The sequence below is a fragment of the Mesoplodon bidens genome, assembly GCF_964165515.1.
Source record: "Mesoplodon bidens genome assembly, chromosome: 10".
NCBI lineage: Eukaryota > Metazoa > Chordata > Mammalia > Artiodactyla > Ziphiidae > Mesoplodon > Mesoplodon bidens.
In genome coordinates, this window is record NC_138172.1 from 53,465,426 (window position 1) to 53,483,178 (window position 17,753).

Below are 17,753 nucleotides of genomic sequence, written 5' to 3' on the forward strand. Positions count from 1 at the left end.
ATGGCAAATATTTGAATATTGTGAACGGCTTTATTAGAATTATTATTAAACATTCTGACCACAACACTTATGAATCTTAACTTTCATGATAAACTTTTTAAGTAGGGTTAGTCAAGGAAATCTCCAATATCAGCCCATTCCTTTCCACTGTGTTCTGAGAACTCCAGCAAACGCTCAAAGTAAGAGACTGAGTGCAGAACTAGTTTGGCTATTAACACAAGGTTTGAAATGTACTGGCAGATCGTGAATGAATGATCCAACTGAATAATTTAGAGGAAGAAAAGCGAGGACCTGGGAAGCCAGCAAGACTAGACAACTTGGACCTGAATATACTGGTTCCAGCTCTGTCACTCTGGCATCACCAGGCCTGTTTCCTAACAAAAGCCAAACTTTATCTAAAACATTATAATTGACCATAAATGAATTTTAAAAACTTGTAAATTTTTCCAAGTGTCAATCTTTTTTTTGGGGGGGTGGGAGATGTAACAAGCAGATTGATGTCATTTCATCATGCCATTTCATATTTGTACATGTTTGTATATGCTATTCTTTATACCAAAAATATCCCCTGAGGCTGGCTGACTTCAAGGCCTACTTTCTTAACATACTAAGCAGTACTGACTCTTCTCATCTGTAAAATGGGGGTAATAAAATATCTATCTCACAGGACTGCTTAAGGACCAATAAGCCACAAAATGCAGTAAGATTTGCAACAACTTTAACCTAGACTTAGTATCACCTCCCCCTCACACACCAAAATACAAAACCACCCAGTAAAAAAACTGACCAAAGACATAACAGATATTTTACAGAAGAGGAGATAAAAATGATAAATACACTGTGGTAGCCAGTCTCCTAAGATGGCCCAAAACAATTGTCCCTACTGGTATATGCATCTTCTCCCTTGACTCAGAGATTGGCCTGACAACTTCCTCTCTCTGGCCACTCTTTCTTAGAACCCAGCCACCATGCTGTGAGGCAGTCCTAGCAGCGCCCCCTTGAAGGAGTCAAAAAAGAAAAAACCCAGCTGACCTCCCAATCAAGACTCCAGATGACTCTCAGCTGTCCACATCCCAGCCATTCTAGCCCTGCAACCTGTTGAGCTCCGATGACTATAATCATCCCAGCACCAAAGCTGAAGCAGAAGAACCTCCCACTCAACATACAGATTGCAAAATAATGAAATGCTGTTTTGTCACTAAGTTTTGGGTGGTGGTTTATATTTTTATAAACAACTGAAACATATTATGACAAAATCCCAGGTATATACCCTAGCAAACATGTACACATATGCATCAGAATATAGTTTTTAATGTTCACAGTAGCATTATTTATTCATAAAAACAAAAAACAGGAAACCCAAATGTTAATCAACTAGAAAATGTAAAAATGCAAGTCAGAGAAGCTTATATGTAGGATACTAGTTTTTAATGCTCCAAACAAAGCAAAACTTAGCAATATACTGTCTAGAAATACACACATGAACTGTTTTTTTTCCCCCCAAAGGAAATGTTAAATAGAACTCAGGATGATTGTTTCCTAGTGCTAAGAGGAAAACCAGGAGGACAGGCTAGAGAAGGAACATAAATAGATGTGAAATTGATAATGTTTTAGTTCTATAGTTGGGTAAGGGTTTCACAGGTGTTTATCATTATGTTCATAATTACATATATGGGTATATATTGATACATTCTTTTATATGTAAGTTGCATTCTAAATATAGTTTGATTTACAAAAATTTTATTTATAATATTGTGGCGAATTCATATCCCACAATTATGACATCCAAAACTTATTACACAAACACTTTTTAAAAGTCTAAATGATTATTTCAGAAGGAAAATCTTTTTTTGTTGTTGTTTTAAATTGTTTATATCAGATACTTCATTTAAATGCAGTAAATTATTTTAACAACCAAAATAAAGTATCTTAAACAGGAGAAAAGATCTCCCTTCCTAATGAAGTGACCGACTCATTTTTAACAACCTTCAAAAAATATCCTTATATTTAAAAAGATCTTAGTTGTGCCTCAAGTTCATTTTTCTACTTTGAACAAATGACTGGACTTTACACAGTTGGGTTTTTTTTAAATTAATTAATTAATTTTTGGCTGCGCTGGGTCTTTGCTGCTGAGTGCGGTCTTTCTCTAGTTGCTGTGAGTGGGGGCTGCTCTTCGTTGTGGTGCACAGGCTTCTCATTGCAGTGGCTTCTCTTGTTGCGGAGCATGGCCTCTAGGCACGCGGGCTTCACTAGTTGTGGCACGTGGGCTCAGTAGTTGTGGCACATGGGCTTAGTTGCTCCACAGCACATGGGATCTTCCCGGACCAGGGATCGAACCCGTGTCCCCTGCATTGGCAGGCAGATTCTTAACCACTGCGCCACCAGGGAAGTCCTTTTACACAGTTTTAAGATTACAGTTCATCTGCTGCACGTTGTTTCATTATCCTGTTCTTTCAAACGTCAGAAAGCTGCTTAGCATATTAAAACAAAGGTCTTGGGGCTTCCCTGGTGGCGCAGTGGTTGGGAGTCTGCCTGCCGATGCAGGGGACACGGGTTCGTGCCCTGGTCCAGGAAGATCCCACGTGCCGCGGAGTGGCTAGGCCCGTGAGCCATGGCCGCTGAGCCTGCGCGTCCGGAGCCTGTGCTCCGCAACGGGAGAGGCCACAGCAGTGAGAGGCCCGCGTACCGCAAAACAAACAAACGAACAAAAGTCTTCTTTAGCTAACTAGAATAAAAATATTAGGATTGAAATTAAACTTCCATGAAGTTTATTAAATTTTTTAATTTAACATATTTAATATTTTAATTGCCAATTTATTCAACAAACCCTACTCACTATAACAGATTTTTTTAAAGGCACACTGATGGATGAAGACTAAAAAAAAAACATTTTTAAGCAAAAACATCTTGTGAGATCATTACAGCACATCAGGTTTAGGACTCACAGGAATGCTGCTATTATTACATGGAATAATAGTATAATTAAAGAGCTGGTTAGTCATTTTGTTAGAGCTCAATCCATAGTAAAAGAAGATAAATATATATCTTGGTTTACTTAACTCTTAAGATCTACAATACTCAATGATCCTCCCAATGACTAGACATAGACAAAACTATTTCCACTGCAGACACTATAATGGAGACAAGCAACTTATTTCATCCCTAGTGAGTATTTTTATTTAGTATCCTTTAACCTCTTATGGTAAAGTTTAAATGAGAGATCAGAGCTGGTATGGCTTCCTAAAATGTTGCTTAATTTCCATATAAATTACCTATTAGAAAGTTAAGAGCCAAGAAACTAAATGGATCATTAATCTAATCCCACCCAAACTCATCATTTGTATGATTTAGTATATTCTAACTAGTGCCTGTATATACAATGGTCATTTCTATTCTTCCACATCAAGATATTATTTCTCATGTTCAAACAAAACGCCAGCTTGTGAATTTTACTTTTGTTGCTGATATCTTTTTTCATTTATCATCTCAAAAGTTAACACTGGAACTTTTATCATTCATATGGTTATTGGATATTAACTTGTCTGTCTTCTCTTATTCAATGTTCCTTAACTAGTGAGTTAAAACTGGAGACAACTTTTACTCAAGAGTTGTTTGTATTTGGAAGAAACACTTCTGTAACTAAAAACTCCCTCCCTTAAAGTTCTTCCTAAGGTATCCATCTATCCAACTAGCCATCTCTCAATTGCTGATGGCAATCAGTGATGCTCACATAAACTACTTCTATAAGCATTATCACCTTCTTTCTTCAACTCTTTCCTTCTTAAGATTAAAATGACACTTTTATTGAGAGCAAGATTTTGATGTTCACTATAAGAGGTTCACCATAGCAATTCTAGTGTGTGTGTAGGGGCTGGGGGTGGGTGGTGTTTTTCAACACCATCAAGCAATTCTCTGACACCATCTGCGTGTTCTACAATTCAACTGACACTATCTACCTGGAGAGAGCATCAGATCCCACTGGTTAAGGGCTCACTCCTGCAAGACTGTGCACCCCATCAACTTCAGATGCCAATCAGAAGTCCAGGTTGTCACCTATGCTTCTAACCAACTGGCTACAGATGGGAGGTCCAAGAACCCCTTGGGTTGTATTAATATACTAACATACTAGCTCTCAAAATTCAAAGAAATATTTCGTTAAGTAGATCACCGGTTTATTATAAAAGGGTAGAACTCAGGAACAGCCAGATGGCAGAGATGGTATGTGGGAAGGGGTGCGGAGCTTCCATGCCCTCTCCAAACCCACCACTCTCTCTCAATCTCCACATGTTCACCAATCTAGAAGCTCTCCAAATCTGATCCTTTTGGTTTTTACGGAGACTCCATTACATAGTCATGACTGATTAAATTATTAGCCACTGGTGATTCCAGTGATTAAATAACCTCCAGCTCCTCTCCCCTCCCCAGAGGTCAGGGGGTGGGACTGAAAGCTCCAACCCTCTGGTAACCGGGGTTGGCTCCACTGGCAACCATCTCCCATCCTTAGGTGACCCAGGAGCTTTCCAAAAGTCACTCATTAACATAACAAAAGACACCTTTAAAGCTCTCAACATTTAGGAAACTCCAAGGGGATTTAGACCAAATATGTACTTCCTATTATAAATCACAACATCCAGGCTTCCCTGGTGCAGTGGTTGAGAATCTGCCTACTAATGCAGGGAACACGGGTTCGAGCCCTGGTCTGGAAAGATCTCACATGCCGTGGAGCAACTAGGCCCGTGAGCCACAACTACTGAGCCTGCGCGTCTGGAGCCTGTGCTCCGCAACAAGAGAGGCCGCGATAGTGAGAGGCCCGCGCACCGCGATGAAGAGTGGCCCCGGCTTGCCACAACTAGAGAAAGCCCTCGCACAGAAACGAAGACCCAGCACAGCAAAATTAATTAATTAATTAATAAACTCCTACCCCCAACATCTTCTTAAAAAAAAAAAAAAAATCCCAACTACACATATGATTTTCCCAACAGCACAGTCAAGTCCAAGGTTTATCAAGGTATTACACAATAAGCACTTCCTGTACTATTACTATCATCACCAAAACATAAAATGTGGTTATCATTAAGGATAAAGGATCCATGTTAATATAAATTGAACACTCACTAAGTTCCCAATATAATGTAGACATTCTGGGAAGAAAATTTTCTTAAGGATCTTCCGTCTGTCTTTCTATAGTAACAGTAACAATAAATTGTTATTATTCATTCGAGGGGGAAATGAGCACCACATCACCACAACAGTATCTCGCCAATTTAGGCAAAGAACGCCAATTTAAGCAAAGAACGAATAACTTAGTCTCCTTGAGTGTTTTTACATTACACGTGTTAAAATCTTCTTCAAAATGGCTCTGGCCTATTTAGTTAAATGAACAGTCATAAAATTTAACTGAAGTAAGTCTACTTTATACTGGGATTAATAAAACTTGTACCTATACCTCACGTAAAGCAGATAAGCTATACTGGATTGTTATTTCTGAAAGAAGTAGGCTGGGCATGTTTCCTAATAGTTAATACATTTCAGAAAAATATCCCTACTTCCCTGAAGAAGTCACACAAGAGGAATACTAGAGGTGTTTAAAAAGCTTAAATCATTAAGTTGGACCATTATCCAAACAGAGCCTAATTCGAAGTTTCTCTCTGGCATGTATTACATGGGATTTGGGGGAGAAAGGGTAATAAGTATATCTTCCTTATGATACTTGATTTAAATTTTAAGTTTGAATTCTTTAGAAACACTGATTGACTACATTGGAAGTTTGAAGAAAGACAGTCCTAGATTTAAATTCTTCTTCAACTAATAATGAATTAATCATACAGTCTTTTATTTGTTCACAAACGAAATCAACTGTTATCTATTCAAGTAGCATGGGTTCCATACTAATGCACAGCAGAAAAATACCAACCAATTTGATCAAAATCATTCTGACCAATAGATAGAAATGCATTAGAAGCATTCATGTTTAGTTCACTTAAGAACTGCTTTCTAATTAAAAGCTCATAAGCTGGAATCACATTTCCAATAGTATCTTTAAATCACTCACTAATATATAATGACAAATTCTCATATCCTAATAGATTCTAAGTTCCTACCTAAAGATCAATGACCTTTTACCATTCTTTGAATACAACTTATACCCTCAAGACAGTTTCTGAAAGGATCCTACTACTATCATACCTCTCCCATTCTTCCTGAAGACTAAGACAACTACTAAATCAATAAAGATATTGAGACAGGCTGGGACCTGGGACCCTTTACTACAGTGCTTGCACCTGGACAAACATCTCCTGGAGCAACAGAATACAAAGAAACTGTAAGGGACTAAAAATAACCATGTGCATGCTCAGTTGGGGCAAATTATGAACAACATGATACGAAACAGCCAAAACCCAACTGCCATTTCTGAGATGCCAGGACCAAAAGCAGGTACTGCGAATGATCCCTGCACACAGCATCACCAAGGGGGTAGGAAGACCCCCTAAGCCACCCCTCTGGCCCGACCCACCAATTGCCCTTACTGTCACCGCTAAGGGACCAGCTCACCCCCGCTCAGGGAGCAAGCAAGGGATCCCATTACTTATTTTTGCTCCCTTCTGCTGCAGCACAAGTCCCAGTAAAGTCTTACCTGAATTCCTCATCTGGCCTTGTATCCGTCTATCTACTGATTAAAGAGGCCTCGTATCAATTTCTACTGATTGAAGAACCCAGGTCGGTAACAATATGGGAAAAGAACAGAAGTGGTGGCCAAGGAAGATTGGAAGAAAGCAACAGGAAAAACAACATTTCAGAGAAAAGAAAGCTATTCAAGAGCCCATGATATCAACACAAACAAAATCACACACAACCCAGGGTCAACAATCCTCTACAAAAATACCAATACATTAAACAGTCCAGGGGCTTCCCTGATGGCGCAGTGGTTGAGAGTCTGCCTGCCTATGCGGGGGACACGGAATCGTGCCCCAGTCCGGGAGGATCCCACATGCCGCAGAGCGGCTGGGCCCGAGAGCCTGCGTGTCCAGAGCCTGTGCTCCGCAACGGGAGAGGCCACAACAGTGAGAGGCCCGCATACCGCAAAAACAACAACAAAAAAAACAAACAAACAAACAAAAACAGTCCCGTCTTAGGGTTTTCCTAAATTCCTATAGTTCAGATCCCCTTTCAACACTCTCTTTCCTTCCTTCTTTCAAGAACTACAGCAACTCTTTTCCTTACATAAATTTTAATATATATTCTTTAAAACGAACAATAGTTGGTAAAAGCTGCAGTTTAAAATCCAGTAATTTTGCATTTATGATTATTTGATTATCATTTGGCTCTTGAAAGTGATGTCTCCTCCCCGCCACAACCCTCTTCTTTGCAGTCTCAGTGTCTGTTGAAAGATTAAATCTCTCTGGCCAGTTAGTACCTTTAAAAAACTTGTCAAGGTTATCTAGAGACAAGGTTGACTAGAGCTCAGTGTTCAACCATGACACAATCTTTTTATCTCAAGTGAAGACAAGGATGCCTTCTCTTTCTAACAGATACTTCCTTCCTGCTGCAAAAGAGCAGGCAACCTCCTCGGTGCGTGAGAAGCCTGGTTAATCAAATTATTGCTAAATCTTATTATCCACATACACTCAATAACCCTTTGATCAGTGAAGATGAATCTTAAAAACAATGATGAGCAAAAAAAGCAAGACACAAAAGCCACAAGTGCATTTTTCTAAAGTTTTTAAATACGCAAAACTAAATTATATTACTTAGGAATGCACTCAGAATTATACCACCTAGGGGAAAAAGCAAGAATGTAATTATTGTAAAGTGTGTGGTGTGGAAGGGGATGGATTGAGAAAGCACACACCAAGAATTCTGAGGTCGTGGCAATTTTCTTGATTATGTGAGTGATGGTCACATGGGTGTTTATTTTATAATTACACTGTATATTAGGTTTAAATACTTTTCAGAATGTGTTATATTTCACCATAAGTGAAAAAAATTTTTAACGGCTGAAACTGAACATCTCACTGATAATAAAAAGCCTCTGTAGAATACATTTCTTTTCTCATTTATGTAAATATTTAAGACATTTCCAAAGAATAACTCAAAAACTACAAGAGTGCTACCTTCCAATAACTCTGTACTCCATTATTTTTCCTGTGGATTACACAAGTAAGATCGTATAATAATTTAGTTTAACAATAAAAACTTCTTAAATAGGGTGTATTTTTCTTTACAGGAGTTACTGGTGTTATAAGAATAAGCATGAACTGCTAAGAGAGTAGATCTAAAAAGTTCTCATCACGAGAAAAAAAAATTGGGGGTAACTATGTTAAGGTGAGAGATGTTAACTAGACTTACCCCGGTGATCATTTCAAAATGTATACAAATGTTAAGTCACTATGTTGTATATCTGAAACTAATGTTATATGTCGACTCTTACCTCAATTAAAAAAGAAAAAGCATTATGGTCACAAGTGAGTTTCCAGGCATGATTCTTTTCACCAACTCCACTCATCTGGCCAGCAACAAACAATAATTTAAGCTGTGCATATACTGGCACTTTAGAAATTAATTATGAATTACTATATTTTAATTTTTAAAATAGTATAGAAAACAGTATGTGCTGTAATATTATCTATCCATCTATCTATAGAAAGAGAGAGGAGTCCAATAATTTAAGTTTAAAAACCAAATTCACTTGAAGTCATTTGCAGGTTGGAGAGTTTGCTAGATAACATTAAAGGAAAGAGCACCCATAGTATGAAGAAAAATCTTTACCTGAGAATAGCTAATAAACCTTCAAGGCATGAAAAAGAAATTAAAAGGAAACCCCAAAAGAAACATTACCAACTTGGTTATCAGCAAATCGCTAATACTTTACTAAGAGAAACAAAATTTCCTTATGTTTTTATGCATTAATATTTCCCTTGGGATAAGAATGAAGAAAAAAATAAGAATGAAGGGGAAAAAAGTCAAAAAATAAAAGTTTGAAAAGTTAAACTATGGAAACTATTAACTTATGGAAATTACAGATAACTGATGCAGTTTTTAAAATCACTAGTTCTAAAGAAGCCAAACTTCACACAAAAGCTGTTTCCATGACTAAACTTGAATTGCCAACATCTCCCACACTGTCAATTTAAAGTGAACGGTAGGGACTTCCCTGGTGGTCCATTGGCTAAGACTCCTCGCTCCCAATGCAGGATGCCCGGGTCCGATCCCTGGTCAGGGAACTAGATCTGACATGCCACAACTAAGAGTTCGCATGCCACAACCAAAGATCCCACACACCACGGATTTGATGACCTAAGACCTGATGCAGCCAAATAAATAAATAAGTAGTTTTTTTAAAAAGTTATCTCTAAAAAAAATAAACTGAATGGTAGACACTAACTTCCCCTCATCTTCTGAAGTAACAATTTTCAAAGAATTTCTCAAAAAGTTCCTCTAATGCAAACACAGGCGCAAAGAAAACAGAATCTAGCCAAGCCACAACTGTATACCACCTTAGAAAAAGTACTTCACCACTCTGGCAATTAGCTTCTTCACCCAGAAAACAAGCCAATCCAACCAACATATACTCTAAAAGTCCTTTAGTCTATAGAATTCTGAGTCTACTCCAAAAGTTTAACTTCCATGCCATAATTCTCTTAACTCAAATGGCTTAATATTTCCAACCTCATTACTCTGAACTTTTTACGGACAAATGTAAATGAAAACAACATTCAGTTGGATTCAATCATCTTTCCCTCTCATTCAGCTATTCCCTTAAAAGCCCCTCTCTGAAAATTCCCTAGTCATTCAGGTATAACAACTTTAAGCCACCATCAACTCTTCTCTCTTCCCTACATCAAAACAAACAAAGTAATTAGCCATCATCCAATTAATGAGTGTGGTTAGCTTGAGCAGGGACTGTGCCCAGGGCATTTTGATAGGTCAATGTGTTAAGACTTAAATCAGGGCCGCTGATTAAAAAACATTAAATTAAATGGAGGATACGTTCATTTAAGCCTGCCTTGGAGGCAGAGAATGCAATAAAAAGGACACAGTTTTGTAGAACAGGTGGAGACAGATTTTGGAGAACAGGTGGACCTGTATTATTCAATCCTTGAGAGGAATACTAAATTGAAATATTTTTTATCTACAGAAATAAAAGATGTTACCTGATCTCTTCAATTCTAGGATCTAAAATCAAGTTGTAAGACAAGGTAAAAAACTAAGCATCTACCACTATTTAGAACACATGTTAAAGTTACCCTGCAATACTAAGTTCCAAAGAAAGAAAAAAAGTCACAGATGATATGGTCAACTTAGTGTACCAATCACAATTTTCTAGAAATTTGTTTTCCTAAAAGTAGTACAAACTTCTCCAACGTAAAGACACCAACTTACATACAGGTTATACTCGAAAATATGTTTAAATGTCTTTCATTTAAAACTATGAAAGCACTTTTCCAAAGAAAATAGTAGTAAGGTTTCCTGGAATGTCTACAAATGCCAGTTAACGTACATTTATCAATACTAAAATATGAGAGCCTTGAGCAGTTGCTCCTATTTCTTCCAACCCTGACCTAACAAACTTTTTTTTTTTAATCTTATGGTATTGCCACTTTCTATCAATTTCTAAATCCCTGGAAATTATTCATGTAAGAAAAGGGTAAAGTAAGGACACAAAAACCTTCTCAGAAAAGAGTAAGAGGTTTAAAAACAAAAAATGTCCACCAGAATAAGGTAAAGCAAATAAAGGAGTGAAGATGGAGTAGCAGGTTAACCATTTACATTTTTTCCCTTTCAATAGTATTAATTTGCCCATATAGTATAGTTGTGGGTCCTACGTTATTTGAAAATGTTTTCCTATCTTCCTATTTATTGTAGGGACTGACAGAAGCCACTTTTGGAATCATACATAAAACTCCATTAAGCATTCCATGTGGATAAAACATGGCAAAGAAAGAGCATAAGACTCATCACAGTAAGCAACAGGCTGACCAATAAAGGGCTTCTAATAATTCAAAAGAGTTTAGGAGTTCCACATAAACTAAATCTAATAAAACCAACATCAATATCTTTATAACAACTTCAGAGTTTCTCCTGAGACACCAGATTCAACAAAGTCATTTAACAAACTTGGGCTAATGCAATGACTTATGATGTAGGTTAGGTAAGTTACTAACCAAAACCTAAGATGATTGAATCTGGTTCTAACCTGCACTCCAAGCAAAGACGATATATAAACAGTATTTATACTCATTATATTCAAGTATTATAGAAAATAAATGCTACCCGGAAATAAGAGCTCCTCTTTATTATGGAGTCGAGGAACAAAGATAATATTCTTTACATTACAGTGAACAGTACACTATCAGTATCCTACAAGTAAGATTTAAAAACAGTAATGGACAGATAAAAAGATATGATAAAGCAAGTAAATACTAACTGTAGAATCTACATGTTCAGTATGAGTGTTCACTGTAAAAATCTTTCAACTTTTCTGTATGCTTGAAAATTTTCATAACAATTAGCATTATACAGGTCTATTGAATTGTAGGGTGCTTTATAATTCAAGTTAACTGCAATATTGTCTTTCTCTAATAGCACTAAGTTTGCAAAGTAAACAAATTGAGGAAAAAAATATGATTCAGTCACTGGAGAATATTAATCTTTCCGTTATTTCTGAGAGCACATATGCACTGATTAATAATATATCATGATGAAGAGAACTTCTCTCATACCCCAAAGCACCCAAAACTTATTGAGAGCATAAAAATCAGAGATAGATCATAGACTAGTAAGTTTCCTCATACTCATAATAACTGGGTCAGAGCCTATAATGCAATTCCTTATTCTAAGTTTCTACGACCAACGCTGTCTTTGTGCAAACTACTCATGGCAGTATGTGGTGTGCAGTATTATTCAAGTTAGCCCTCAATGTACGAATACTCTAAAGAAAGAAAAAGTTCCAAAGTGGTTGCTGACAGAGCCTAACTCCCCCAGGACATGCCTCAGGAAACCCAGGATTACTACCTATAGGAGCCACCACACTCACCCGATGGGAGGAGGTCCAATCCCATCATCCAACCCAGCAGCTCAGTGCACTCTTTGCACCTCCTCCCTGAGTGTTCTTATAACGTAGAATGATCTCAAGAGCTCAAGGCTAGAGAAGTTTTAAATTACAATGAAATCAGTGACAGTATACAGTAAGTCCCCTACATAGAACAAGTTCTGTTCCAAGAGCACGTAAGTCTAATTTGTTCCTAAGTCCAACAAAGTTAGCCTAGGTACCCAGCTAACACAATCAGCTACACAGTACTGTACTAGATAACAGTACTGTACTAGATAATTCTCTCATAGGTTTACAATACTTTTCACACAAATAATACATAAAAAACAAACACAAAAAATAAAGAAAACATTTTTAATCTTACAGTACAGTACCTTGAAAAGTACAGTAGTACAGTACAACAGCTGGCACACAGGGGCACGTTTCCATCTTTGAAAGTTCCCAACTTGAAGGTTCGTATGTAGGGACTTACTGTACCTGTTCTGAAGTGCATGTGGACTGCTGTTGCTAATGATTCCATAAAGTCCCTTTTTAAGATTATGGGATGTTTCTGATCTAAAATTTGTTTTGTTACCCATTTTGTCTTCTTCAGAACTGAGGTCAATAGCCTCTTTTTGTCATCTTCGAAGTGAAGAAAAACATGGAGACCTCAAAGTACAGGAAGTAGTCTCCAACTTACAAACAGCTTATGTTCCAAAGGTTTATCACTCCTTTGAAAACATGTTTGTACTAATTAACCTATTTATACCATAGTTTCTATGAAAAATTGCATCCCAAGTTTCAACTCTAAATTGCAGCTTTCTGCCCTGCAAAAAGGCATCTGCTGCCCTTTTACAGCTAACTGCAGCCAGAACTCAAGGCTCAGAGAATTCTTCTAGGGTTCCAAGGAGAACCCCCTACAACCTGTGCAGGCAGGGAAAAATGCAACTCTTTTAATAGGGAGCTTTTCCATTGTCTCTGTGGGAAAAGCTACCACAATTTAACAAGATAATGGTTATGGGGAAAAGCACCTGGTTAATATGAGTATTAATAGTTACAACAAAAGTAAGTAGAAACTACATTCTGCTCCAGATAAAAAGAAGATAAAATTAGGTGCTGTTAAACTCATTGGTCAACCAAATGTTTGCCAAGTGCAGACAAGAAATTCTCAAACTGTGTCCTCATGTCTGATCAAGTCAACTGATAAGGGAGGAAATTACTAAAGTGAAGTGGTGAAGAGATCGTTACCAAAAATGCGGCAAAGTTCTAAAAAAAGTGCAGTGTACTTTAGAATTCAATAAATACTACTGAACATCACATACCAACCCTTATAACAACTGGTAAGATTTATAAAATAACTTGAATGACAAACTTAAAAAACAAGTATAACTTTGTGACAATGAGTCACCTTTGGCAGCTAACTAGAGTCTTACGCAATTTAAGTACTAATGTTAAAATTTACAGAAATAACTCACAAACAGAGAAAGTAAACTTTTCACTAAAAATATTTCAGAAGTGAAGCCAGTAAAGGGACATGAGAAAAAAGGGATCAGGGAAGGCCAGAATAAATTGGTTTGTGGATACACAACCTGAGAGGAACATTTAAACATTAAAGGTTCATGTTACTACTACATGTTAAAACAGTAATCTGAGAGACTCCCAAGATAGTATAACACTAGAATGTTTGTAGAATCAAAGTGCTGGTACTATTAGTAGCTTTGAAGGAAAACCACTTTTAAAATCCAAAATTTTCAACAGGAATGGATTATAAAAATAAGATGCCTAACTGAGACCTTTGAAAGACATGAAAAGAAAAACATAGTGAGCAAACAAGGGATTTTTTTTTTGACAGAAAATTCTCTCATTAAGTCACCTGAATTATACTTAAGACATCTGATTTATACTGGCAAATCTCCATTCACAATAAAGGACAGGGACAATTCCTTTATTATAAAAGCCTATTTACTACTAGTCAGAATTACCTAACATTATGAACATAAACACTTAACCAGGACTATAATAAAACGTATATATTAAAACTACCAATAAGCTGAAAACCTACATTAAGTAGGTCTTTTAAGACTGAAGAGGTTTATATACCTTTAGATTAGAGTATATGAATTAAAGTTTGAATGTAGAGTGTTATTCGTCCTACTAAAGGATGTTTCTGAAATGTGTTTTATACACAGAAAGATGCAAACAAATTTTTGTGTGAGTAAAAAAGGGTTATGCTCTACAAGCATATTCTTGAAACTAGAGAAGAAATCAACTTTTAATTTTTTGCCATATTGAAAAAAAAAACTTATCTATGAAGCAACCCAATAAGACTTTTCATGATTATAATACTCAATTTTAGTAGAAAATCTTTGGCTCACTTGATGCAGATTTCTAATCTTCCTTCAAAATTAGGAAAAATATCAATCATCTCATCATTTGGTTGCGAATTTTTCTGCAATCCTTAATTTAAGCCTCAATGTTACTACTAAACATTATGCAGCCTTCTGTTTATAAAAATGATACTCTTCAGAAATATTATTCACAATTTTTGTTACCCGTAATGTTTGGTCAACCATGCACTTCTGCTCTTGCAAACTGAAAAAACACCACTTTCTCTTTTTACATGTTCAGCAAAACATTAGCTGTTTTCATTTTCTGGTTTCAATTTCATTTTTATCTAATTTGCTTATGTGTTTCAAAGCTAAGACTAAGAAAACTCTGTCTAGTTCATAAGCGTCACAGTAATTTATTTTCTTCTGTGATTCCAATAAAGAAGTTGTTTTTTTTAAAAAAATCAAACCTCTAAAATGGAATGGAAACGTTTCATGGAAGCATGTCAGAGCTGTTAACTGTCTACCTAAATTGGATTCTCCAGGAGTGGACCCCTCTGGTGTTCAACAGATGATGCACTACCAATTTTTCTATCTGTAACAGAACTTCAATTGGTATTTTAATATATGGGTAACTCACTCCCCCAATATTTATTATCCATATATTCAGTAACTCTCAAGAAGATTCTCTCTCTGTACTTCCAATGACAAATACCCTCAAGTTTAGTTGGGCCTAATTATAAGGAAGTAAGATGAACTCAAGGGTATGGATCAAGAAGATGAATTAAGTCAGTTTAAAAGGCATAGACTAGGGCTAAAACAAAAAACAAAGAAAACTTAACCCAGGTTGGTCAAGTTGGAAAAAAAAATTAAAGCACTCTTCCTATCTAAGTAATTCACAGACCAGTGAATTGTTAGCTAAATTAGCTAGTGCTCTTTATGCGGTAATTTCCTAAAACATTCAGCTGAGTCCCTGATACCACGTGAAACTTCAGTATTACAATCCAGGGCTCCCCATCACTATGGTACTGTTTGTTCTCTAATCCACAACCCTTCCTGCAGAGACCAATAAAGAAACTAATGCAACGCTTTCGGATATTGAGCATAACATACTGAGGGTGACAGTTTGGTTCACAGAGTAATGAGCCTGCTCTGAAAAGTAGCCCAAGATAATTGTGGACCGGTGAGGAGCAGAGTGCACTTAAAGGCTTGAAAAAAAAGCCACTCTTGAAAATATCTAACGTTAAATAAGCGTCCCTAGCTTCCAGATCACTTTTAGGGGTCTTATTTCCTTTCCTCCAACACCTCACTCCCTCGCTTTTTCCCTTCCCGTCTGAGAGCCAAGAGAGACATGGTAAAAGCGTGCAACTGCGAGGCTGCGCCGACGAGGCTCCTGCACATCTGGACTCACCTCCAACTGCAACAGGGCACCCCCTGGGCGAGCCCATCCCAACCGGCCGAAAACGCGCGCGAGAAGCTGAGAGCAGGCGAGAGCCGCGGGCGGGGAGGCGGGTAGTCCGCCGCCCGGCGCGGCGGGTCGGGTTCCGCGGGCCGAGGCGGCTGCGAAGAGAAGCGTTCGCCCTCCTGGGAGTCTGCAGACTCGCCCGACCCGGGTCAAGGTCCCGCTCGGGCCCCGACGCCCCGCCTCGAGCGGCGCGGGGGAAACTTCGCTTGCAGGCGGGGGCGCGCCCGAGCTCGGGACCAGTGGCGGGTCCGGGCAGAGCGCGGTGGGGGCGGGGGAGGGAGGCGCCGGTCCCGGTCCTGGGCCCGCGGCGGGGGAGGGGCGGCGGGCACTTACCACGGGTCGAACTCGTGGATGATGCTTTCGAAGCGGATGACGGCGAAGAGGCGCGAGCTGAAGCCGGCGAGCCAGGCCAGGAAGAGGATAGTGAAGGAGAGCAGTGACTGCCAGCCGGCCGGCTGCGACAGCCCCCCAGACAGCCCCGTGGGGGCCGGCTTCGATGCCGCGCCGCCCGCCGCCTTGTGCGCGCACTGGGCCCCGGGCCCGTGGTGGCCGTGCCGGCTGTTCCCCAGGGCCATGAGGCCGCTCCACGGGGATGAGTTGAGGGACGACTTGTGCTTGCTCTCCGGGGCCGAGGGCTCCGCCATGTTGTGCCCCGGCGGCGGGTCTCGCTCCGCGCCGCCGCCGCCGCCGCCGCCTGGTCCGAGGGGTGCTGGGCGGGGACCCGGAGGAGGAGGAGGAGGAGGAAGAAGAAAGAGGAGGAGGAGGGAAGAGAGCCGCGCGCGCCCGCCCTTAGCGCCGCGAGGCCGGGGGACGGGGGGTGGAGGCGGCGGCGGGGAGTCTCCGCCTCAGCAGCGGCCGCGACCGCCGCTCTCTCAACTCGGATGGCCCCTGCGCCCCTCTAGCCATCCGTCTTCCCAGTACAGTTGCGGCAGCGGCGAAAGCCGACGGGACGAGGGCGCCAGAGAAAGAGCAGGAGCAGACGGAGGCGGCACCACGGTTCGGAGAAGCAATGACATTCCCCCCACAAACGCCGCCCGCCCCGCCGTGAGGAGCAGGAGGAGGAGTCCCCCGGCGTCCGGGCGGAGCTCAGGCTACCTCTGACTCCGCCCCCGACCCAACAGGAACTGGCCCCTACGCCTGTCACAATGCGACAGGTCCGCTAGGGGGCGGGCCCAGAACCGCGGTGCCGGCCAATGGGGGCGCGAGCTGGGGCGGGGCTTGGCCCAATCATTCTCCCCCTCCCCCTCCCCCTCCCCCTCCCCCTCCCGGCCTCGCGCTCGTTCGCCCGGAGCGGCCTGGCTGCGCGGTTACTGCTTCATTGTCAGTTGAAAGACGCAGTTTCGCGCGCCTGTATTGGCGGCCAGGAGGGGCGCTAGGCGGCTCCGCGCGTTGCTTGGAGCTGAGCCGGGCCAAGGGGGCGGGAGGTGGTCGAGGACAGACGGGCGGCCTCCTTTAGAACCAGTTTACGGGACGCACGGTGCGCCGCGCCGCCTGGCCAGCCGCTCGCGGCCGCTCCGCGGTCGTGACTTTTAACCCGCTTTGCGCGGAGCGCCCGTCACGTGACCGGGCGCGCAGGCGCGCAGTCCTAGTGCCCCGCGCGTGGGTCTGGCGCGTAGCGATCTGTCGCCTGGGGCTCCCCGCTCCCGGCGCAGCGAATCACCAGCCCGCGGCCGCGGCACGACTAGCCCAGCGAGCTGCGCCTGGCGGCCTGTCTCCGAGGTCCCGGGCGAGGGCACGTTTGCCGGCGCTGGGAACTCATCGGAGCCGGCAAACAAGCCCCTAGCTCGGAAACGACCCCGTGGGACAAGCGAAGTGCGACTTTCTCCGGCTTTTTCCACTTGTATTTTCCTGATTGCAAAGATAACGTTTGTTCACTGGAAATGTGGGCAAAATGTAGGAAATTGTTAACAGTTGCATACATTCCATCAGACGA

The 17,753-nt window shown here is 40.7% G+C and overlaps 1 protein-coding gene across 1 annotated transcript in view; it reads right to left on the minus strand.

Moving 5' to 3' along the window:
- The window catches only part of STT3B (STT3 oligosaccharyltransferase complex catalytic subunit B), a 100,771-nt gene extending 84,223 nt beyond the window's left edge, over window positions 1–16,548 (minus strand). The window contains exon 1 of the mRNA XM_081246969.1: window positions 16,154–16,548. Coding sequence (XP_081103095.1) covers window positions 16,154–16,464 — 311 coding nt within the window. The 5' untranslated portion in view covers window positions 16,465–16,548. The remainder of the gene's footprint in view (window positions 1–16,153) is intronic.
- Between the last annotated feature and the right edge of the window lie 1,205 nt (window positions 16,549–17,753).